Here is a 23677-nt window from a genome sequence, read left to right on the forward strand (position 1 = left end):
GTCATCTCCCTTTGGCTTCTAGCAACTGCCTAGAATATCGTGTTGAGAAGGACTCTGAGGCAAATTTTCACTTAGGTGAAAGACTAGTTGTGATGTCTGCCAGATCAGAGGAGTGAGGAGAAGAAAGATAAACCAACGAAGTGGTTTATCATGATGCAACAAATTTTAACAATTAAGAGTTAAAAGGTCGTTTTACACCATTGTTTCGTTCATCTTAGTCCAAAATGAGTAACTGATATAGTCCATAAGATTAAAAAAAAAAAATCAACCCAGCTATTCGACATGAACTAAACCAAGTAACCATTTAGCCAACAGATTTGTCTTTGAGTTGGATGAGAGGCAGCATCACAGCTTCTGGACACCTCTGAATTTATGTTAATTAGCACTGCCGGTCTTTCATCTCTCTGCCTCTCCACTTTTAAGAATACTCAATAAAGGTTCTCAACCAATTCTTAAAAGAATGAATTAATGAATGCAAATTAAAGTGACAAACCATTTAATTGTCATGTTGATTTATGTAGATTGACAACCTGGAAAGAAACTGCTCTTCCAATCTCAAATGTCATCAGATTTGAAAACTGTTGCCTAACTTTGCCACTTTTCCATTATGGCCATCCAACTCAATATACATTTAAGAAAATGGCTTATTCCGTGTTACCACAAAATGACAGCGTAGTTGAAAGTTGACTATTCCACGATGGTTCTGGAAATTAAGTGGCATTTCTTACTTTAGAGAGTAGCTTGACATTCTTGCTGAGGGCTGGGAATTTGCTGCCAGTTCTTTAAGAAAAAATTATCTAAAGAATAGGTTCAGCCTTAGGAAAATATGAGTATGTAGCAAAGCCCATCTAAGACTTCCAAGGAAGTTTTTGCACTGAGGTCTCTGATATCTCTTGTTCTGGCAAACTTCTCCTCCAGGGTAGCTGTGATAATTCTAGAGAAATCTGACTTAAAGGCAAGAGGCACAGTGAGTGTTTGAGCTCTAGGGAGCAGTTCCAGTCTCGTCTTTCCAGCGGAAGGAAAGGAAATGCCTGGTATATATTAGGCTTTTATTGTGTCCTTGCACTGTGTTAGGAACTTTCTTGTATGGGAGCTTCTTTAATCAAATTCATTATTTTGAGAACGTTAGATATTGATAATTTTTGTATGCAAGTTGTTTATGATTAATTGAGATATACACAGAATGGAATAATTAGCCGTCTTCCTTTTCCTTTTGTTTCTACTCATATAATGTTAATTCTTCAGTTGCTTTCTAAAGTCAAAAGGTATGTTACTCTTCTTAGTGAAAAATATTGACTTAGAATCCTGTACTTTAGTCTTTTAAATGTAAACTCTTAAGGCTTTTCAAGTTTTACTGTTGAAGTCCTTTTAAGAAAACAAATTCTTGGGCCGGCCCCGTGGCTTAGCGGTTAAGTGCTTGCGCTCCACTGCTGGCGGTCCGGGTTCGGATCCCAGGCACGCATCGACGCACCACTTCTCTGGCCATGCTGAGGCGGCGTCCCACATACAACAACTAGAAGGATGTGTGGCTGTGACATACAACTATCTACTGAGGCTTTGGGGGAAAAAAAATAAATAAATAAAAATTATAAAAAAAAAAAAAGAAGACAGTTAACTTTGTGTAAGTTAAAAAATAAAAAAAAGAAAACAAATTCTTTTTTATAGGTTAAATTTAGTAGCTCATTGAGTGATTGTTGCGTATAGATGCATGTTTAATGTGTAGTGGTTCAACAGTCCATTTCGCTGGAAGTGGGCTTAGGTCAGGTTACTGCAGCTTAATGGGTAATGGATAGTGATGAAACATATATATAACTCTTGTGTAAATGTGTAAACTCTTAGGATGTAGTTCTATCTTGAGTTTTCAGGAAAAAATGGATTTTCTTCAGTCCTCTCTTATTTTTGTTAGGAAAGTCAACTTATTAGACATAATTTACTACCTGATTTTAAATTTTTATTAAATTCTTCAGATCATAACTATTGTGTTTACTTTGTTTATTACACTTCCTTTCAAATTACCCTACATTTCCATCAGAAAATGTTGAGTCTCTGCTAGTTTTTACAAATATTCAGAACATCCTGAAAATGTCCAACTTTAAACATATGAGGCTAAATGGAAGAACAGGTGCTCAGATTCTGAATATTGCTTCCTTTTTCAGTTCTGCCAACCATTCAGCATGGGCAGCAGATACTCAGTACAATTGAAGGCATTCCAGTAACTCTACCATGCAAAGCAAGTGGAATTCCCAAACCATCTATCGTCTGGTCCAAGGTAAATGCACTTCTAGTGGTGTTTGTTAATGTTACCTGTTATAACTAGAGTATTTGAATATTTTTAGTTATACACGGAACTTGTGACTGCACCATAGAACCTTATAAAAAGGAAAACTGGGGCAGTCATACCACTTGGAAGGGACCCTAAAATGACCTTAATGCCATCACCTACCTGATACTTGAATAGTATTTTTTTTTTAATAATTTTATTTATTTTTTCCCCCAAAGCCCCAGTAGATAGTTGTATGTCATAGCTGCACATCCTTCTAGTTGCTGCATGTGGGATATGGCCTCAGCATGGCCGGAGAAGCAGTGCGTTGGTGCGCACCCGGGATCCGAACCCGGGCCGCCAGCAGCGGAGCACACGCACTTAACTGCTAAGCCACGGGCCGGCCCTTGAATAGTATTAACAACACAGCAGTGAACACTAACGTAGCACGTTCTCTGTGCCAGAGACTTTTCTAAGCACCTTACACGTTGTGGCAGATCCTTTCTTACCCCATGCCACATCTGCTCAGCCCTTTGGATTCCAGCGCAGCTCTGGTGGACAGCTCCATGGACTCTGCCAGGGTCGCACTTCATGCAGGTGCCTCTCTGGATTTTGGACTCAGGGCTTTCTCCAAAGCTCTAGAAGGCCATTCAGGCTGCTAACAGGTAGCTAGGAAGTGCATGGGCATTTACTCCTGTGGAAGGCAGGTGACCTATATACATGCCCTGCTTCTCATCCAACAGAAGAATCCTTCTGAGGTGCATTTACCTAGTTTTTTGGAGGATCCCCAGCACATTGAAGCTTATCAGCTCAGCCACAGAGGAAACCAGAGCAGTGAAGCCCTTTCTTAGCTTTCCTTCCTTCTGTGCCCCACTCTCCCACCCTCCTGCTGAAGCCTCTGGGGTCACTTCTCAAGTAAACTTCCAGGCCCTAACTCCTTGTCTCAGATTCTGCTCTTCCGGAAAGCCAAAATAAGACACATAGACAAGCTCATTTATTCCCCTCTACATCCCTGTCTTGAAGTTGTCTGGCTTTTGCTTGTATTCTTTCAGGGAAGAAAAACCTATTTCCTGAGCAAGTCCTTTCCATCTTTGAACAGCAATCAAGATGGCATATTTTCTGTAAATTAGTTTAAATCCGGCAGCTATAAGTAATATAAAATGATGGCATAATAATGAGATGTGGCATTTGTATAATTAGTGCCACAACCAAAGTATTTTTCCATACCATCTGATTTTATACATCTGAAAATCTCTGAAGTCTAGAGAGGTTGATATTGACATCTGTAAATTAAATAAAAAGATTAAGATTTCTGCGTTCTGGACACAAAAGTACAATGGTGAAGCTAATCCCCGAGCTACACAGTGGTTCCTCTGCTACGGAGGAGAAGTTTGATGCATTTTAGGAAAATATAAAAAATGAAATCTTTCCAGGATGGCCTTTGTGCTATGATCAAGCACAGAGATTAAGGGTTTGGGCTCCAGAGCCAACTGCCTGGGTTCGAGGCCCAGCTGTACCACTGACTGACCCTGTGACCTTGGGCAAGTTAGTCCACATCACTCCCAAGCTTTAATACGTTTGTCTGTAAAATGGGGGTTGTGGTAGTTCCTACTCATAAGATTGTTGTGAGCATTAAAATAGTTAATTCATGTGAAGTGCTCAAAACATTGCCTGACTTGGCATAAGCCCTCATCCCATCCATTACTGTTACCATTATCTCTTCCATTTTTAAGTAGCTCTGAAATGAAGGGGATATGGTTTGGTATGTAAAAAGTCGCCTATGCTTTATTTGTTTAATTTTTCTTACAAATAACTTTCTTCGAGTTAGCATTTTTTTTAATCTAGTATTTTCCCCTTTGGAGATGTTTTTCTTCCACTCTTCCTCTTCCAGACATTAAGTCACTCCTTTATTATCTTAAAAAACACTTCACTCTTTGTTGTGTTTTGCAGAAAGGCGAGCTGATTTCCAGCAGTGCTAAGTTTTCCACAGGGACTGATGGAAGTCTGTACGTGGTGTCACCCGGGGGTGAGGAGAGTGGGGAGTATGTCTGCACCGCCACCAACGCAGCTGGCTACGCCAAAAGGAAAGTGCAGCTGACCGTCTATGGTGAGACCCCGAGGAATGTTTTTCTTTGACGCTGCCTGTCTGTGCCAAAACTCACATTTCTCTCCCAAATAATGTTACCAGAGGCCTATACCCCTAAAGTGAACAGCTCCCCTAAGTTTATATTTTTTACAAGAATGCATTTTTACTGCCAACCAACATCTCCTCTACTTAGATTCTGATTTAAAGAGTGAGTAATAGTATAGCCTTTTGGAAAAAATTGTATGGTGTTTCCTTGAGGAGTCTGATTATTGCACGCAACCTGCTTCAGAAACATCATTTAGTTAAAACTCCCAGCAAAGTCAAGCCTCAGCCCTGTCTTGATTAGTGCTCTGCCTTGAGGGGTTCCTTCTATGGATGGTAGACTCTCAAAGGGCGTTTCCGCTGACCTCTTCATTGTGTTCTGACAGAAGAGCTAAAAAGGGAAGCTTGCCAGTCATTTTCCTTTAAGCACTCACAATAAATGTATTAGTAGACAGTTTTAGATATGCCCCCAAACTTTGAAATAAACAGCATCTTTTTATAAGAAAATTATTATTCCACATTTTAATGTAAATTAAATGTTTTCAATGTACTATTTCCCTTCCAAACGTGTTTATTTTAGTAAGGCCCAGAGTGTTTGGAGATCAACGAGGACTGTCCCAGGATAAGCCTGTTGCGATTTCCGTCCTTGCCGGGGAAGAGGTGACACTTCCATGTGAAGTGAAGAGCTCACCCCCACCCCTAATTACCTGGGCCAGAGAAACCCAGCTCATCTCGCCATTCTCTCCAAGGTAGGCGATCTGGGATGAATGGCAGCACATGAAAACATAATCTCTTGAGACAGATGGTTGTACCTATTCAGGTTTTCAAATGTTTCAAAAAATAACTTTTAAATTTGAGATAATTCACAGGTACGTCCGAGCCTACATAAAATATATATACCTTCTAAATCATTCTTTAACATCAGAAATGCTAAGACGCAGCTTGGACATAATTTCCCATGGATGCATCTTACAAGTTAGTTATTAAAATGGAGCATATTTGTACACAGATCCGTGTTAGCACAAAGTGCGTGTTACACATAAGAATTCCACTCATCCCACAGGAGCAATAAAACACAACAGTTTCTCTAACGTCTAGGATTTGACTTTCGTTAGATGGTTTCGTAAGAATCTTCTTGATTAAACCCTTATACAGATAAAGGCCCACTGAGAATAATATATTCGATAGGCTAAGTGACAGGGAAAGCAGAATGTCAGAGCCTTTAAGGGCACAACGGTTTTTGCCATGCGGGTATGAGTTTGAATTTATTTCCACCACTTAAATCTTGCCTGAAACTTTTGGCAATTTTTTCAGTGGGCCCCTCTGAATGTCAGATTTCTTGTTTATAAAATAGGCTAATACTTAACTGAAAGGATTATATAAGATAATGTATATTCCACATCTCTTGTCTCTAGTTCTTAAGAAATGGTAGCAGTTACTATTTTAACTCAATATCATGCCAAAAGTTATTGGTGGAATAAGAATTATAGTCTCTAGCTATTGTCTGACTTCTTGATATATAATTACGAAGCTGTAAATTCACCCTAGTGTAGTTTCCCTACCACTAGTGAGGAAAAAAATAAACAATTAAGAGCCACTTTATATCATTTTACTGTTTCTTTGAAAAAAAAATTTGCTTTGAATATTTTTGAATAAAAGAAATACCATATTACAGATAAAGTTGAAGTTTCATTGTTCTCCTCCCCAATCTCATTTTCTCCCTTCCCAAGGATGAACACTGCCAAACATTTGATGTGCATCCTATACTATACATACGTCCTTAAACAGTACAGAATATTGTTTTCTGTGTTTTTAATTTTGTTTCGTGTGTCTGTTTTCAATTTGCCATTGTAACATATTATATATTCTTATTCTATTGCTTCTTTTAAGTGAACATTTATCCATTTTTATACATATAGATTTAGTTTATTCATTTTAACTACCATAAACATAGTCTGCTTTTTATTTATATGTTTCCCTATTTATGGACATTTGTGTTCTTGTTTGTTTTCTCTTTCTTTCTATTTTCTTTTTCTTTTTCTAACTTGGTTTTACAAACAAGGTTTTCAGTGAATATCTTTTTATATGTCTCTTTGTATATACATGCATGAGTTTCTTTAGGAACTGTACCTAGACCTACAATTTCTGTTCAGAATGAATTGCTGTTTTCAGCTTTGTAGACATTGCTAAATTGCTCTTGAAAGAGGCAGTCCTGATTTACTCTTTCACCAACAGAATATTGGTGTACCTTTCCACATTATAATCAACACATGGTGTTGACTGACTCAAACATTTTTGCCTGTCGGGTGGGTGTGAAATGGAATGTTACAACCATCTTAGTTTTCCTGTGACTGACTTCCAGTGAGCCAAGAATGATTTCGCTTGCTTGTTGGCCATTTGTGTTATCTGTGAATTGCCTCTTTAAACCTGCTGCACAGTTTTCTGATGACTTGTTTTTTTCTTGTTGAATGTAGAAATTTGATCTCTGTTCTTAATAACAATCCTTTGTCTATTGTGTATGTTGAAAATATCTTCTCTCAGTCCACTGTAAGGCTTTTAAGTTTATTTATGTGTGGTGTCTTGTTGTACAGAATTTAAAATTTTTTATGTAACTCAATGTATTACTCTGTTGTTTTTAAGATTTGTGCTTTATGAAGAAGATAATAAACATAGCCTACAGTGTTTGATTCCAATATTTTACGTTTTGATTTTCACATTTTGGACTTTAATCCATCTGAATTTTTATGTTGTGTATAGAATTAGGTAGTGCTTTAATTATATTTATTTCTTTTTCCCATGTGGAGAGCGAGTTACCCAATACCATTTTTGAATAGTCAGTTCTTTCATTGCTTTTTGTAATATCACCTCTGATATTATGTATTACATGTTGAGTTTTCATATATGCTTAATTCTTTAGGGAGAATCTCTGTCCTTAACTAGGTATCCATTTGTCTATCTCTGGGCCAATAGCATACTTGATTTGTTTTAGCTTTATAAGAAATTTTAATATTAAGTAGATCTATTTGACCCCTTCTTCCTTAAAGCTATTTTAGTACAATTAATGTAATAACATTTTTATATGTAGGTCACATTCACCCAACTATATTATTGTTCTATAGGAGGAACATATTCAATATATATTTGACAATTACAGATCTACCTTCTTTCGCCTTTAATACTCAAAATTTTTTAATGAGGCACCACAGAAAAAACAATAAAAGATTCAAAAGATATTCAAAATTTATTAAAATACACATTTCCTTCGTATAGCTGCAACTTAGTAAAGCAGAGAGATGTACAATTATTTGATGATTTCAGACATTAGGTTAGATTTAAAGGTAAAAGAAAGCTGATTTTGTATTTAGATGAACATCTACAAAATACACAAGATAATTGAAAATTCCTGACTTTTAAGGTATATAGAAATAACATTATACATGAGAAAATGGTTTCAAAAACTGCTTGCAGAGTAGTAATTTTACACTGAAGTGCAGCTGCATAGGGGATATTTAAATTCTCATGTTCTATGGTCTTACTATGTCGTTTCTTCCCTTTAGACACACATTCCTCCCTTCTGGTTCAATGAAGATCACTGAGACCCGTGTTTCAGATAGTGGGATGTATCTCTGCACTGCCACAAATATTGCTGGGAACGTGACTCAGTCTGTTAAATTAAATGTCCATGGTGAGTTTTGAAATGAAGGCGTATATCTGTGAGCTGATCACAGAGAAACTCGTCATCTTGGTTTCTTTGATAGTTTATCCTCAAATTGTATACAGAGTAATTAGAGAAAAATTTTCTAAAACATGAGACTTATGATTTTCTTTCATTTACTCTGAAAAGTTTATCTGCCATCTATAAACAACTTTCCCCTTTTTCCTCAAATGAACAGTATTAAAATTTTGGATCTCAATTTTACTAGATGACCACAGTCACTAATGACCATTGTTGATACATAGTAAAAAAAAAAAATGTGTTTTGACTGGTAGTTTTTTGTAGAAGTGAATGTGAGTTCTCAAAGAAGAATTTTATAGCGTTTAAATGGTCGTTTTCAACATTTAAAGAGCTCAGCAACTGAAAACGTTCTGCTCCTTAGGATTCTTTAACTACTTTAAAGCTCTCTGGTTATTGCTGTATTCCCTCCATTGACCGTAGTCTGTCCAATCATTCATTCATTCAACACATGCTTATTGAGTACATACTCTAAACCAGGCATTATGTAGGTGCTGAGTATTCAAATATCAGAAGAAATTTTTTCAGATAGTGTTGACCTGATTTCACTCTCAGATCAATCACTGCAATAGTGTCCTATTGAGCATGGCATTTGAAATCGGTGAGAGTTCTGTCATTTGCTAGCTCTAGGGCATTGGGCATGGTACCTAACCTCTCTTATATTTAGTTTTCTCTTTCAGAAAATTATAGTAATAATACTATCAAACTTATAAGGTTGTTGTGACAACCTTTAGAAAGTATTGATTAAATAAGTTAAAAAAAAACAGAAGAATGGGGCTTTTTAGGGATGTAAGGTACATAAATTCTAATTATATCCTTATGAGTCAGCTTGATTCTACAGTGCATAATACATGTATGTGGAACCCCATAAAACTGGCCAGTGTTTTGATAAATTTTCCCATTTAAATTTCTAAAGGAAGGTAGATAAAGAGAAATAATAGACATTTTATCTTGATTTTCTTCTCTGAAATTAGCAAAGGCTTTTATGAGACACTTTTCTTACTGCCTGGCTAACCCTTCCACAAAGAGAACAAAAACTAAGTACATGGAGAGAAATGCTTTTTGTTTCACTCTCTTATATTATAGAAACTATCTGGATTGCCTTTTAAGAGGGTTTTAAACCTGAAGTTATTTATAAATTAAAGGAAACCTGACATTTTCAAATGCTTGTTTTTCAAGTTTGGAATGAGGCATTTTATATTTATTGTTTCCCATAATCCTTGCAGTGTACTGATATTGAAGTGGTTATTTTGCCTGCATTATTAAGGAAAGAGGCCTCAGGAAATTTACTGACTTGTCCTAGATCACACAGCTAGTAAGTGGCCCAAATCTCGGTCCAAATCCTGAGATTGTTCAGCTTTCTCGTGCTCCCTCTTTATAAGGAGCTCTCATTTAAAGTGAGACAAGGAAGGAGTTAAAAAAAAATTGGATTATTAATACTCAATTGTTATTTCCAGTTCCTCCAAAGATACAGCGGGGCCCTAAACTTATGAAAGTCCAAGTTGGTCAAAGAGTGGACCTTCCCTGCAACGCTCAAGGGACGCCTCTTCCTGTAATCATCTGGTTTAAAGGTAGAAGCGCCGTGCTGGTTGATGGAGTGCAGCGTATTAGCAATCCAGATGGAATGCTGAGCATCGACCAAGCCATGCTGTCAGATGCTGGCATATACACGTGTGTTGCTACTAACATAGCAGGCAGTGATGAAACGGAGATAACGCTACATGTCCAAGGTGATTTGGGGCATAGGAAAATATATGTTTGGTGGAGGTGAGAAGTGGGGAGAAACTCTTGGAGTCTATACAAAATATGTAGTCTTGGATAGTTTTGGATCACTTTCAGAAGATTTCTATGTAACTTTTATGACTCTTTAGTTAACTTCAGAAGGAGAACCATTCCAGAAAGAAATGAAACCATACTATTATTAAACCTACATCCATTTTTATATGTTTACTTTGGAAAATGAAGTTGCCATGGATGATGTAGATAAGGGAAACAATCCTGGATAAGTGCCCACCCACTATTTTTGGTTTGGGAGAAATTGTGGGCAGAGCGAGTTGGAGTAGGAGTTCACCTCAGAGTGGTCGGGTGCACTCAATATTGATCGATAGGAAATCTAGGTCCACTGTTCCCTGTAATGATGTTGGCCTTGTTTTTGTTTTTTTTTTGTGTGAGGAGATCAGCCCTGTGCTAACATCCACCAATCCTCCTCTTTTTTTGCTGAGGAAGACGGCCCTGGGCTAACATCTGTGCCCATCCTCCTCCACTTTATGTGGGACGCCGCCACAGCATGGCCTGCCAAGCAGTGCGTCGGTGCGCGCCCGGGATCCGAACAAGCGAACCCCGGGCCGCCGCAGCGGAGCGCGCGCACTTAACCGCTTGCGCCACCAGGCCGGCCCCTGTTGGCCTTGTTTTGAGGGTTTAAAGATCAATATTTATTCCTTCAAGCAACAAATATTTATCGAGCTCCTGCCAGGTGTTTGTCATGTTCTAGATGGTGAAGAGAAAGTAGTGACAGAGGCAAGCAGCTGCTGTCATGAGCTGTTCTCCTGTGAGCAGGCAGAAAGTAAGCAAACAAATAAACAAGAAATACAGATTGTGAGAAGTGCTGTGCAGAGATAATTAGAGTAGGGTAGTGCTCCCAGCAGTTGGCTACTTTAGATTAGATTGTCAGGTGATATTTCGAATGAGATCTTGTTGACTAGAAGGAACTGGCCATGTGGTAATCAGGGGGAAGAGCATTCCTGTCAGAGAGAATACAGTGCAAAGGCAAGAAGAAAAGATGTGCAGGTATTGTACTTAGCCTACTGCTATCCTTTTTGGATGGACGGCTAGGACACTGTTGGTGAGCTTGTCCAGTTCATTCATCTACTCAGCAGACTTTATTGAGTGCTTATGTTTATGGATGAATGGGAAAGATAGACATTTATAAATAATCTCATAATTACAAACTGGTTAAGTGCCATCATGAAATGGTAGAAGTATCTATATGAGTTTTAACAGAAATACAAATCAAAGAAGGATTCCTTGGGGTAAAGACATACCAACTGAGATTTGAAGAATGGGTAGAAGTATATTAGCTGACAGGCAAGGGTGCGGTGGGTTGGGGAGAACTTTCCAGGAGAAGGACATAGAATGCGAAGAGGAGGGAATGTGATATTTTGGATACACTAGGGTAAATCAATAAATCAATCGACAAAGCACAGCTGGCAGCGTTCCAGGCTGAGTGCTGAGTGACATGTGATAAAGCTGGACACACAATCATGGGCCAGATTATCCAAGATCTAGGAACCCAGATTAAGGAGTTTAGACTTTATTCTAAGTGCATGAGAAAACTTAGAGGGGTTATTTCTGGGGAAGTGGTATGTCAGATTCGGGTTTTAAAAGATCACTCTCTGGGGAGAGAATGCTTTGGCTAGAGAAGGTGAGGGGAAACAGCTGGAGACTATTGAAGTGGCTCAGGCAAAAGATGATGGGAATTGGGCTGGGAGAAAGAAGGGAATGGACTCAAAACATAATTAGGAGAGGAAACTATCAGGAAATGGTGACAGATTGGATATGGGTGGTGAAGGGGACGGAGCCTCAAGAATGACTCCCACGTTTCTTCATGAAATGAATGGATAGTGAGGCCGCTCAGAGAGATTGGATGCACCTATAGGGTTCACTGAAGAAAGAACAGATGTGAAACTTTATCCTGCAGACAAAATGAGTACAAGTAATGACGTTAATCACGGAAGCCCCACGATGAGATTTGCGGTTCAGAGAAAATATAATGAAGGCTCTGAAGAATATGAATCCAAAGGGGAACGTGTTTGAGAAAAGGACCCCAATAAAAAGCCTACTGAAAAAGTTCCGGCAAGAGAAAGTCAGGGTTTGAAATAAGCAGTGATCTTAAGGATGGAGAGGAAGATACAGATATGTGAACATATGGCACCATGTGATTGACTGTGGAGGTCAGGAATAAGGGAAAAAGACATAAGAAACATTGGGGGGAGCACAATGCCTTATCTGAGGGAATAAAGGAAACAGAACAGGATTGCAGGAAGCATGGAATAATGAATTTTGCAGGGGACATTTTGAGTTTTAGATCCGTGGGTCACATCTAGGTAGAAATGTCTGGCAGCTAGCAATATGAGTCATGTTTAAAAGAAGAATCAGGAAAGATACAACTCGCCAGTGTAGGTGGTTGATGATGCCTCAGGAGAGTTCAGTATTGCCCAAGGAAAGCCTGTGATAATGCATTTATTTTCCTAATAGAACCACCTACACTGGAAGATCCAGAACCTCCATATAACACTCCTTTCCAAGAAAGAGTGGCCAATCAACGCATTGCATTTCCATGTCCTGCAAAAGGTGTGTAGTACTCGGACATAAGGGCATTGGCATAATGTTATATTGTTCCAGAATTCTGTATTGAACCCAAAACATCATCTTTATAAAATTCCACTTGTCACTCTTTGTTGTAACATTTGGGCATAGTAGAAACTAATCCCTCTTTCAAATAACAGCTCTTTGAATAGGTATTTTTCCTTCACAGGTATTTTATTTCTCAATGGAAAGACTGTCCATTCTTTCTAACTTGCCTCATCTTGTATGTTTTCCATGTAGTTCGTGCTCCTTCCTGTTACTTCTTAGTGCCTTCTATTTTGACAAGATTTCTCTTTAAAATGTGACAGCTAGGGCTATTCAAAATATTCCACATTTATCTCACTCTGTTAGAAGTGTAAATTAGGACTCTCCCCTTGTTTGTTCTGGATACTTGTCTTCTAAAAACCTCTTTTCTTGGTTTTACCTTCTATTAATAATTCTAGAGCCAGGTTGTAACTTAGCCCTCTGAGGCTTGTCCAAGCCCCTTCTCACCCTGAATTTCTGGGCTTTCTATCCCACCAAGTTTCCTGACAGGAGATTGTCTCCCCTCAGGGGCTTATGAAAGAGGCGCTGTCATCTTTGCCCTTACTCTGGATGCCCAGTAGGTGGTTAAGAACAGCGTCTCTGTCACGTATGCATTCATCTGCAGTGATTCACTTCTGGCCAAGTCCAAGCAATATTCTTTCCACAACTCCTGGCGGCCGCCGTGCGGCTGGTACCGTTAGTGCTCCCACATGTGCCTCCTGGCAGTTGTTCCTGGAGGCAGCAGCAGTTGAAGGACTCATGGCTGTTTCTGTTTCTGTAGCAAGATTTTACATCTCTCAGTAGTAGCTCTCAGCAATGATTATTTTCTACTAGCATTAAAAGATAGCTTTAACAAACTTTTCAGATATTGAAAGAATTATGAGTAACTATTCCCAGAGCCAGTGAGGGAGAGAGGCAAGGCCTGGAGAGGAAATCTTTAGAAAGATTTAAGTTCAGGTAAGTACTGTGGGCACTCTCCTCCACTGGATCCCGGCCAGAGGCACTGTTGCTCCTTGCTCTCCATGGATCCCTGACTCCCAGGCTGGCTTGGACTTCCCTTTTTAGAGCTGTTTTGACTTCCCTTTTCCACTTTGAAAAACCACCTCTTCCTAGTTTCCCATTTTCACCTGGGATACTTTTTAGAGCTGTTTTGACTTCCCTTTTCCACTTTGAAAAACCACCTCTTCCTAGTTTCCCATTTTCACCTGGGATACTTTTTAGAGCTGTTTTGACTTCCCTTTTCCACTTTGAAAAACCACCTCTTCCTAGTTTCCCATTTTCACCTGGGATACTTTTTAGAGCTGTTTTGACTTCACTTTTCCACTTTGAAAAACCACCTCTTCCTAGTTCCCCATTTTCACCTGGGATGTAGTTCTTGAGTTCATTTCAAGTAGCTAGAGGCCTTTTCATTATCTTTTGCAATGAGTTTCATCTTGTCCATGGTTGTTCTACCATTTATAAATGAAAGATAATGCAACTTTTTTCTTTTGCTTGTTCATGTACTTTTTCATTTATTAACTTAAATATTAATTGAGAAGTCTGATCGAAATCCATAGTGGAATGAGTGAGATGTGAAGAAATGAGGAAATGATGATACTCCTTTTTTCTTTGACAACATGGACAGCTGCAGTCCATCAGTTTTACTTTCTCTTCTTCTTCAGTGAACATTTTACTTTCAGCACAATGAAATAAGCCAATCATTTTTTAAAATATTTTCTCATAAATATAACTTACATAGTCACTTTTATAAGTCCTTAACTCAATTTGAGTTTAGCCTTAATGACACGTTCTGTATATTCCTGCCATTCTTTTGTACTTGTCTTTGATTATATGACCATCCTTTAATTTTATTATCCTTTAATATGAGATTATTAACAGTCTTATGCAATCATATTAATTTTATTTAATGTGCTTTCTTTCTATCTTTAGAGGGATTAAGTAAATTTTAAAAGTACTTAGAATAGTGCCTGACCCATTGTTTGCTAAATAAATACATTTTTAGTACAAAGTTAATGTTTGTCTATTTCCAGTATGTCCTTTTGGCTCTATTATGCACTTTAAGATAGTTTTATCTCTTTTACTCATGAAGACATCACTTCCATTCACTCTGTTGGGCATAAGTAAATCCAGGAAATCAGTTCTGCTCACTGCTTTCTCAACTTTCTTTTCAGTATAACAAGTCAAGAATTATTCTATTATCCTATGTTTAACAGCATGAGATCTCCAGAAGATGTGTGGATACTAGAAGTTCCTCATTTACTATATCAGGCCTATTTAAAATGTGAATTATAAAGCATCATTTCTGTACATCATTTATGTACTCTGATTGGGCAATCTTTATATTGTATTCCTGTGATAGTATCTTGTTTTTCTCTTCCTTTATTTTCACCCAAAAACTCTCCCCATATCTAGTCCATTTGATTAATATAGATTTTTTCCCGCTAATTATGAACTCACTCAAGAAAATGCTTTGCTTTGCTTACCATCATCTGAATGTCTTGATAAAAACAACTTTGATCAAACTCTACACTAGAGACTATAGTTCTCTTAAGACTGATTTGAAATCAGAGGCGTTAAATACCATAATATCTTCAAAATTCCATGCCATGAGAAATATCTTGAAAGTAGCATAGTATCTTAGGGTACAAATTGTAGTCATACTAAAAATTTTATTTCTCCTCAATATATTTGATATTTAATAATGATTTCTAATTTTGTTGTAAAATATCACAAGGCTTTAATTTCATATTTAGGTACACCGAAACCGACCATCAAATGGTTATGGAATGGTAGAGAGCTGACAGGCAGAGAGCCTGGAATTTCTATCTTAGAAGATGGCACACTGTTGGTTATTGCTTCTGTTACACCATATGACAATGGGGAGTACATCTGTGTAGCAGTCAATGAAGCTGGAACCACAGAAAGAAAATATAACCTCAAAGTCCATGGTAAATATAGATAAAAATGCTAAAATCATATAATTGAACAGGTGACATTTTAAGATACTTATATATGTAAGTTATTCTCTCAATGTTTTATTATTTAATATTAACGTGAATAGAAATGTTATCAAACAGAAAACTGGTGATCTGATTGCATTTATTGATTGAATGATTTGATTTAAAATTTTGTGTGTAATTCTTTTTTTTTCTGTGTGTGAGGAGGATTGGCCCTGAGCTAACATCTGCCAATCCTCCTCTTTTTGCTGAGGAAGACTGGCCCTGGGCTAACATACATGCCCATCTTCCTTCACTTTATATGGGACGCCTGCCACAGCATGGCCTGACAAGCGGTGCATCGGTGCACGCCCGGGATCCGAACCGGTGAACCCTGGGCCGCCACAGCGGAGTGCGTGCACCCAACCACTTGTGCCACCGGGCTGGCCCCTTGTGTAATTCTTGATTGTGACTTTACATCATTCAAAATTCAAATAGTGGAAAAAGATGCACAGTCAGAACTCTCATGACCCAGAGCTGAACCATCTACTTATCCTCCCTAGGGGCAAAGAAAGTTATTAGCTTTGTATATATATATATGTGTGTGTGTGTGTGTGTGTGTGTGTGTGTGTGTATATCTTCCCAGAGATATTTTATGCATATACAAGGAAATATGAATGTATATTTTATCCTCTTTTCATGTATAAAAAGGTACACGTATAGTAGAACATTATATCTGTCACTCTGTACCTTGTCTGTTTCACTAAAAAAATCTGTCTTGGGGATTATTAAATATTCCTAACTCTTATTTATACCTGGATAGCATCACACTGTATGGCTATGCCATGATTTACCTAACCTTCCTCTATTAATGATGAACATCTAGGTTGTTACTAGTTGTTTGCTAGGATAAGTAACACTTCAATGAACATCTTGTACATTTGTCATTTTGTATGAACCAAAGAGTATGTATATTTTAAAATTTGATGGATATTGGCTTCCATAGACACTGGGCAGTATTCACTCCTATCAGCAAAATAGTGAGTCCCACATGATTTAATTCAGACCCTAGCAGTTTGTATTTTGAGTGCTATGTGAAATACATAGATTCTGAAATTTATCCGAAATTTTATCCTCAACTTAAAACTCTGAAATAATAATTAAAGTAAAAACTTAATAAGAGTTAGTTATGAATATATTGGTTGAGACTTTTCATTTTATATTAAGGCATGTGCTTAATTATGACCAGCCTTTCTAGCTATCAGATATCTCAGAATTTGCTTTCTAAAGGCCTGTGTAAAGAAACTTTATAAATAATATTTGTTATAAAATTATGTAGCCATGACTCCTCTCTTTTTATAGTTCCTCCAGTAATTAAAGATAAAGAACAAGTAACCAACGTGTCTGTCTTGGTCAATCAGCTGACCAGTCTCTCCTGTGAAGTGGAGGGTACTCCATCTCCCATCATTATGTGGTACAAAGATGATGTCCAGGTAAAGGGAGACCTCCAAATATGCATAATTCCTTGCCTGTGCCTCTGAAATAAATTACTCAAATGTGACTTTCTTATTAATAATAATATTAAAATTTTACTTCGATTTTTAATTATGCATTTTTATTGGGATTGGATATAACACTGACCACTTTGGCTCTTAAAGGTGACCGAAAGCAACACTGTTCAGATTGTGAACGATGGGAAGATATTAAAGCTCTTCAGAGCCACCCCAGAGGATGTGGGAAGATATTCCTGCAAAGCAATTAATATTGCAGGCACTTCTCAGAAGTATTTTCACATGGATGTGCTAGGTAAGGAAAACTTTCTTTTAAAAAAACTACAATTCAGATGCATTTCTTGTATAGGATAGAGCTGACTGTATGAAAGGGTAAAGAAAGAAAAAAATAAATTGATAGGAGAAATATCATTCGTTTCACTCTGTCATTATTTTTGTTTTTAATATTGGTTAACCAGAACCATATGGTATAGAAAGTTTAAAGGTATTTATTATTTATCATACAAAGATGTCTGTGGATATTTGGTACCATCTTGTACATAAAATAGTAAATTACTGCTTGTGTCAGTTTCTCCAGTTAGGCAGGCAGGAAATTCTCTGGGAAGTAATTAGACAGGATGATGCAAAGTAAAGCTCATTCACGGTGTTGACATCTCCTGAAGCTGCTAGGCTGTACTTGAACTGGGGAAGGTAGTAAATCCACCTTCCCCTGCATTCTGATTAATTCTTGTAACTAAATCACCTCAGTCCTGATTCTAATTAAGGGGGGAGAATTCTGAGAGCGAGTGACAGCTATAATAAATTGGTCTATAAAACATTTTAAATTTTTTAATGGTAATCATAAATTTAAAATTTTATAATTTCACTTTGTGAAATTATATTTGCCAATTAAAGTTTACTTTTTGTGATAAAATGACTTCCTCCCTTTTTAATATTTTGCTCATCAAAATTGACATATGATTTGTAAGTCTGGGGTGGAAATGAGGTCTAGGCATGAAACAGCATTAAAATTACCATTCTTAAATTGCTATAACATGAAAATAATCCCTCTCATTAGTCTTCTCAAAGCCTGAAGTACTTTGCATTTCCTCTACCAAAATTACCATTATTATATTTAAGTATAGGATATAAAAACTAAGTAATCTTCTCTATCATTAGTCTCATTGGTGTTATTTCTCCTAGCATCGTTTACTTTGAATTCTATCTGTGTACTGATGACTGCCAAATTTTTATCTCCAGCTCAGACTTGTAGTATGAGCTCTAGGGATATATATCTAGTCTTCTCCACAGTATCTTGACTTGAGAAGGGTCTCAATGAACGCCTGTTCTGGTCAACTTCAGTGATCCCCGTCATGGTGACTAGCACTTCCATCTACCCACTTGCTTCCGCTAGAACTTGGCACTCATTCTTCCTGCCTCCCTTCCCCGGCTTCTTAAATCTATCCGTATCCGGTTAAGTCTACTTCCTATTCCCATGTTAAATTATCTGCTTCTTTCCATTTCCACTGTGAAACTATCATTGTTTATAAGCTGAATTAATGTAATAGCCTCCTTAACTGCTTCCCTTAATCCATTTTTTGCCGCTTCAATCCGCTCTTCGTTCAGCAGCCAGTGTGGTCTTAAAGCACAAATCTGGTCACACCTCTTCCCTACTGAAACCCTTTAGTAGCTGATCATTGCTCTGAAGATGAAGACTAAGCACCTTAATGTAATGTGAAGGGAGTTGGAGTTGAAGGTCAGGGAAGTGTACAAGAGCTTTTCAATATGCTTGATAATTCTGAGAATAAAAACGAGCATAGTATTTTTCATATTATGTCTCATATCCAGTTTTAGCAAAGGAGTCCCTGAAAAGAAACAAGGGTAATATATTTCAAACAGTGCTAGGATGTAATATGTAGAATTTGAACATTATAAGATTGATATTGATTATGTCTTTCATTATCTCAAATGTATAGCAGTAGCAAATTGCATTATATGAGCGTCACTCCTCACTTATATTCTAAACTCCTTTTGCACGTGGGTTTAATACTCCAAATGAGTTCTATACTACCTCCATAATTCTTCCAGGTAATTGTCCTGCTAGCAAATCTCTCATGTATGTGTTCCTGTATTTAAATTTAACATTTGAGTCCACAGATGTGATATGAGAAGGGATTATTGTATGGTATTTTATTTGTAATATTAAGATCTTGTTGAAATACTTGGAAATCATTATCTGCTCTCTGTCCCTCGATTCTTTTTGCCAAGTCATAGATTTTCATGATAAAATGTCTTTGTTTAAGTTCCACCCACCATAATAGGTGCCAACTCCCCAAATGAAGTCTCAGTTGTCCTCAACCATGACACCACCCTTGAATGCCAGGTCAAAGGCACTCCCTTCCCCGTTATTCACTGGTTCAAAGATGGCAAGTGAGTACCTTTTCTGTATCTGTTGTCAGGGTCCAATTGATAGGAAATAGATGTGTAAATGCATGTGGATTTTCTCCCTCTTAATTAATTTACCATATGAAGTATTATTAAATGAACATGAAGGAAAAACAATATTGCTCAATAAATGGTCTCAAAGTCTTGTAATACCTTTCATTCTTATGAATTACAAGTCTCGTTATAAATGCTGGGAATTTATTTTAGAAACATAGAGGAACTCAGATTTATTATACACTAGATATTCTGTTCCCAGGCTAAGAATGAAAAATGAAAAATGCAAGATCCAAATGCAGAGATAATTTTGCGCTTACATGGAATTGTTTGCATTATTAAAAAAGAAAATTTGTTTATGACAGCAAGATGAACACTTAAGGTAGTTCTGTATATGGGCAAAAAGGAACAACCACAGAAAAGCAATTAGATGTTTCCCAGACTTCAGGTTCAAGGGCTGCTGAGGTTTGCCCACACCGATATGGCTGCAGTGATTTGTATTGCTTGTGAGAGCTTATTTCTCACAGCATGGTCACAGTTCATGTATTATTATAGTTTCTGAGAACAAGTGTTGTGTTCTAAGTAGCAAAGAGTAAAGATTTGCAGTGGCCTAGGTAACAAAGAGTAAATATTTGCAGTGTATGAAATAAAGGATTGTATGCAAACTTTTTGCAAATCAGTAAGAAAGAGAAACAACATAGGAAAATGTATGGAGGGTGTGGACAGGCAATTAAAAAATATATAATTAAGCAATAAATGTAATAAAAGGTGCTCACCCTCAATAATTTGGAGAATGGAAACAAAAATAATATAATTTTGTTTTTCACAGGTCAGATTGGCAAAAAATAAGTAAAGGTTTGAGTAATATCAAGTGTTGGGTAGAGTGTGGGAACTAAGGATCTAGTACTTTGCTGGGGAGAAGGTAAATTAGTATTCTGAAAGGCAATTCATTGATATCTATTAAAATTTGATTGTTCATATGCTGCAACGTAGCAATTACATTTTCAGTATCTTGGAAAGGGAAGCAGTCATGCATGTCTACAGGAAGGCTTGTACAATAATATTCCCTGCAACGCTGGGATGGCAGAAAAGTGAAAAGAACCTAAGGCCCGACATTAGGAGAATGGGTGGATAAGTTATGATTAGTCATATTATGAAACACTGTGCAGTGGTTAAAAAGAGTAAGATCAAGCTATATGTGCCAAAAATACCTCCCTAGCTATTGTCGAGTGAAAAGTAGAGCAATAACACAATGCCATTTATGTATAAAACCTTTAGATTCCTTTGGAAATACATTTATGGGTGAAAATGTTTAGAGAAACGTGAGGAAGAATACTAACCACACTGATACTGGTGAGAAATCTAGAGAGAAGACTCACATTAGGGATAATATGCCAAGGAGACCTCTTCTTATTATTGCTTGCTCTTTTGCTTGTTTAAATTTTTATGTACCTTGTTTAATTAACAAGCAATGAAAGTTCTAAAGTTACTTAAATTTGAGTAACAGTGTCAAGTATTCACTTCTTCAAACAGTTAAAATGCATTAAACTAGGTACTTTATCCTCTTAGCTTTTGAGAATTTTGTACAGAGTATCATACCAAGTAATAGTAAAGGATGCTACCATGGAAAATTAAATGTGTTTCCATTTACTCTTGTAACCTGACTAGTGGTTTATTAATATAGCAGTGCATCTAATTATTTATCATGTGCCTCAGTCACTGCAACTTTTTAAAAACTAGCTATGGGTCTTTCTGAAAGAAGATCAATGGATTTTAAAGGTATGACTCTTAGGGTATCATAGACTTTAATAACCATGATGTTTCAAGTATTAAATAAAGCTGCTGCCAATTACATAAAGTGAGCATTTTACAGTAGTCAGTAAATGACTCCTTATAGTAGAAAAAGTCTTCCTAGACAACTATATATATGATCTGCTTTTGACATAAATATCTTTCAGTATTTGTGATTATAAAAGCATTCATATTTATTACAGTGTCTCCTTTAAGAAAAGTTGGCACGATCATTGCCTTTAGTAAGTAATAACCATTCATTCTACTGTGAATACTTTTCTGGATATTATAATGATATTGGCTTAAAAATAATATTGCTTGGCCTGAAACTCCTATGCTCTTAGTTTTTCTTTTCTAAATGATATAGAAATTTTGGCTATGCAAAGCAAAAAAAAAAAAGAAAGAAAGAAGAAGAAAAGATGAATGAATGAAACAAATCATGACACTACTGGGTTTCTGTTAATATTATTCAACAACTTAAGTGGAATGAAGAAACTTTTCATCTCCAAGTGATAATTATCTAATTTTCATTGGTAAAGGGATTTAATAATTCCATTCCTATGAATAGGAGTACTAATCACATCATTATGTATTTTTTTTGGATTCACACTAAAAAATTCAACTTTGATTCATATTTTTGACCTTATATGACCTAACAATTTTTGCTGTGATTAATAAGAGAGGAAACATAGGAAAATAAAAATGGACCCATGGAATAAAATTTTATATTTTCTAGGCCTTTATTTTTGGGTGATCCTAATATTGAACTTCTAGACAGAGGACAAGTTTTACGTTTAAAGAATGCACGAAGAAGTGACAAGGGGCGCTACCAGTGTACTGTGTCTAATGCAGCTGGCAAACAAGCCAAGGATATAAAACTGACTCTCTACAGTAAGTGTGATTTTATTATGCTTTTTATTGTTATCAATTCTCATTATAAATTGAAAAGCAGGGTTTACTTTAATGTTAACTGGTCTTTTATTCAATACTGAATAATTTGGAATACTACTTACTTGAGAAGAAAGAGCTTGTCTTCCTGTGTTTTACATTAGAACGTTCCATCCAATTTTAATGCATTTTGTCATTAAGTATGGATTTCTTTAAGTGGTCTAGTGGTTTTTCACATGATCTCACTCAAGAGGTCCAGTATTTCCTAAATGGTTAGTATATACATAAATCAAACGTCTATATCCTTAAAGGGGTTAAAAAAAGTCACTAAAAAAGAGTAGAGATGCATGAAATAGAATGAAATTGATGGTATGCGAACAACTCAGTTGTTTTTTTTTTTTCCATTCCATCTTGGCCTTTATCCTGACCACATGGTAATATTTTAAATGCCTTATGTTTGTGCTGCTGTTTTCTCCCAGCTGAGTCCCAGCCAGAGATATGTGGCCTTCATTTCACTAAAATTCTCAGTATCCCCTAAGGAAACTGACTGCCAAAGCCGTTTTATTTTTCACTCATGGAGCCATAGGAAGGTACATGAATGTTATGTTGCAGGCACAAGGAATTACACAATAGAAAGGAATAGAACTCAGTAGGTCAGTAGGTCAGTCATCTTATTGTGGCTCTACTCCCTGCACATCTTCTGTCTTTCCATAGTGTATGACCCTCAGGAAAAGTTTAGATACTTAAGGAATGTCCCCTCCTTACAGGATCTTCCCAGTCTGAAGCAGTCACCCAGTCACTCTCGATTACATTGTCCTAGTTTGTTTTCTTCATAGCATGTATCACTTCTGATAGTTTATTGCTTAATTATGGGTTTATTTAATTATTTGCTATTTCTTCCCAAGGAAGCTAAACTTCATAAGAGCAGGGTCTTATTTTGCGTGTTCCCTACTTTGATGTCTGATACACATTAGCTCTCAAAAAATATCTGCCAAATGAATGAATGGCCTGGTGATATACCGTCAAGTGTGGTAGCCACCAGCCTCCATGTGGCTACTGGGCACTGGAAATGTGGCTAGTCCAAACTGAGAGGAGCTATAAGTATAAAATACACACCAGCTATTAAAGACTTAATAGGAAAATATAATGTAAGATATATAATTAATAATTTATATTGATTACATCTGAAATGATGATATTTTGGATATATTGGCCTAATAAGTAAAATATATTATTAAAACTAATTTCCTCTGTTTATTTTCATATTTTTCAATGTGGCTACTGGAAAATTTAAAAATTATATATGTGGTTTGCATTATGTTTCTATTGGACAGCACTGGTCTAGTCATTAATGAGAACTTGGGTTTCTGAGAGAGGCAGACTTGAGTTCAGACCCAACTTCTGCCACTTACCAGCTGTGACTTTGTACAACTTGCCTAACCCATCTGAGCTTCATTTTCTAGTCTATAAAATGGGGATGATGATAGCACCTACTTAATAGTGTTGTGAGGGTCAAATGCTAAATACTTTACATGGATTACCTGGCTTATACTGAGTTCAGTATATATTATTTGTTTATCGTTGTCTACTTTGTGATTGTATTGTCTTCCAACTTGAAATACA

At 36.8% G+C, this 23677-nt stretch overlaps 1 protein-coding gene across 5 annotated transcripts in view; it reads left to right on the forward strand.

The window, feature by feature from the left end:
• The window catches only part of HMCN1 (hemicentin 1), a 465592-nt gene that overhangs the window by 241027 nt on the left and 200888 nt on the right, over positions 1-23677 (forward strand). For all 5 annotated transcript variants that reach the window (XM_087439017.1, XM_004424923.3, XM_087439001.1 and 2 more), the window contains 11 exons: positions 2157-2269; positions 4211-4367; positions 4969-5137; positions 7946-8073; positions 9579-9851; positions 12376-12471; positions 15264-15458; positions 16809-16939; positions 17105-17252; positions 19240-19366; positions 21903-22057. In XM_087439017.1, the coding sequence (XP_087295143.1) occupies positions 2157-2269; positions 4211-4367; positions 4969-5137; positions 7946-8073; positions 9579-9851; positions 12376-12471; positions 15264-15458; positions 16809-16939; positions 17105-17252; positions 19240-19366; positions 21903-22057 (1692 nt within the window). The remainder of the gene's footprint in view (positions 1-2156; positions 2270-4210; positions 4368-4968; positions 5138-7945; positions 8074-9578; positions 9852-12375; positions 12472-15263; positions 15459-16808; positions 16940-17104; positions 17253-19239; positions 19367-21902; positions 22058-23677) is intronic.

This window comes from Ceratotherium simum, chromosome 2 (assembly GCF_057802395.1).
Source record: "Ceratotherium simum simum isolate JZ-2026a chromosome 2, ASM5780239v1, whole genome shotgun sequence".
Taxonomy (NCBI): domain Eukaryota; kingdom Metazoa; phylum Chordata; class Mammalia; order Perissodactyla; family Rhinocerotidae; genus Ceratotherium; species Ceratotherium simum.